Raw genomic sequence first — 1,722 nt, forward strand, 5'->3', positions numbered from 1 at the left:
TTTATTTATTTATTTATTTATCAAGAGTCCATAATAGAACATTTTCTTGATATATATTATACACCGGATGTTCTTTGCCGTTTGTTGTTGAGAAATATTTATTCGAACAGGTTTAGCGTTAATATCCTCGTCTTGATGACTGCATGCCGTGTTCCATATACATAGAGAGATGCACACACACACACACACACACACACACACACACACACACACACACACACACACACACACACACACACACACACACGCACACGTGTATATCTATGACTATAATCGCGACGTCTGCTGCGTCTGTTGTTCTATAGAGAAACGTCGGCTGTCGATGTGTGTCGGCTGCGGCTCGCAGATCCACGATCAGTTTATCCTGCGCGTCGCTCCCGACCTCGAGTGGCACGCCGCCTGCCTCAAGTGCGCCGACTGCCACCAGTTCCTCGACGAAACGTGCACTTGTTTCGTGCGCGACGGCAAGACTTACTGCAAACGCGACTACATCCGGTGAGTGTGTTGTGATGTGGGGTGTGCTGTGAGTTGTTGTGTGTGTGTGTGTGTGTGTGGGTGTGTGTGCTGGTGTGTTTGGTGTGATTGTGTGTGTGTGTGTGGGTGTGTGTGTGTCGTCTGTGTTGATGTGTGTATGGTGTGGTGTGTGTGGTGTCGCTGTGTGTGTGTGTGATGTGTGTGGTGTGGTGTCATGCTGATCTGTCTGTCTGCTCTGGCGTGTGTGTACGCTAATTTTGATTTAGCCTTGTGTGTGGCGTGCATGATCCGTGCAATCATGGGAACTATTGGTAATATATATTAGGACTGTTTGATATTTCTGATTAATATATCAAATATTTATCGACATAAATACATATCTAAGCTAGTATAAAATAAAATAAACAACCAAAATGTGCTATCGAAACGAACTGTAAGTATATATATAAAGATATATATATATATATATAATTATATATATATATATATAATTTACGGTAGCACGAGTGAAATATTATTTACCTATGCTATTTTACGACCAACACTTGAACGCGGCAAGCAAACACGCGCGTTGACGGCCCCGCCCCGTACCGTGCTCACTCACACCACCTGCTCTATAACACCGCGTCTGTGCCTCCCGCCGCAACCACAGCAGACGACATGAGCGGTGAGCATATATGCGGCGTACATCTAACCACCACCACCCCCCACCCCGCGCGCGCGCACAGCTTTCTCTCTCTACGTGCCGGGCTGCACTGGTTACTTACCATGCTCCATTTACACACTAATACATACACACTACAGCTAGCATACATACTTCTAAATGCGCACTACAACATACACACTACAACATACATACTACAACATACACACTACAACATACGCACTACAACATACACACTACAACATACATACTTCTAAATACGCACTACAACATACACACTACAACATCCATACTTTTAAATACGCACTACAACTTACACACTTCTGCGTCCGCATTACAAGACACACGCACACACACACACACTTCTACACACACGCTTGCTCACGGTAGTGTAAACTACACACCACGCGAACACAGCTAGAGCCATGTATATGCCTCGCATGACACAACCCCACTGACGCACATCACACCGTGGTGTACACACCGCACCTAAGCCGGCGATCGTCCTACCACACACACACATATATATATATATACATATATATATACACACATATAAATATATATATAGTTATATATATATA

At 44.1% G+C, this 1,722-nt stretch overlaps 1 protein-coding gene across 1 annotated transcript in view; it reads left to right on the forward strand.

Moving 5' to 3' along the window:
• Nucleotides 1-305: 305 nt before the first annotated feature.
• Nucleotides 306-1,722, forward strand: part of LOC106817012 (insulin gene enhancer protein ISL-1-like) — a gene marked incomplete at its 5' end in the record, with an annotated part of 50,572 nt that continues 49,155 nt past the window's right edge. Inside the window, one exon of the mRNA XM_014821658.1 lies at nt 306-495. Coding sequence (XP_014677144.1) covers nt 306-495 — 190 coding nt within the window. The remainder of the gene's footprint in view (nt 496-1,722) is intronic.

This window comes from Priapulus caudatus, unplaced genomic scaffold (genome assembly GCF_000485595.1).
Source record: "Priapulus caudatus unplaced genomic scaffold, Priapulus_caudatus-5.0.1 Scaffold1564, whole genome shotgun sequence".
Taxonomy (NCBI): Eukaryota; Metazoa; Priapulida; class Priapulimorpha; order Priapulimorphida; family Priapulidae; genus Priapulus; species Priapulus caudatus.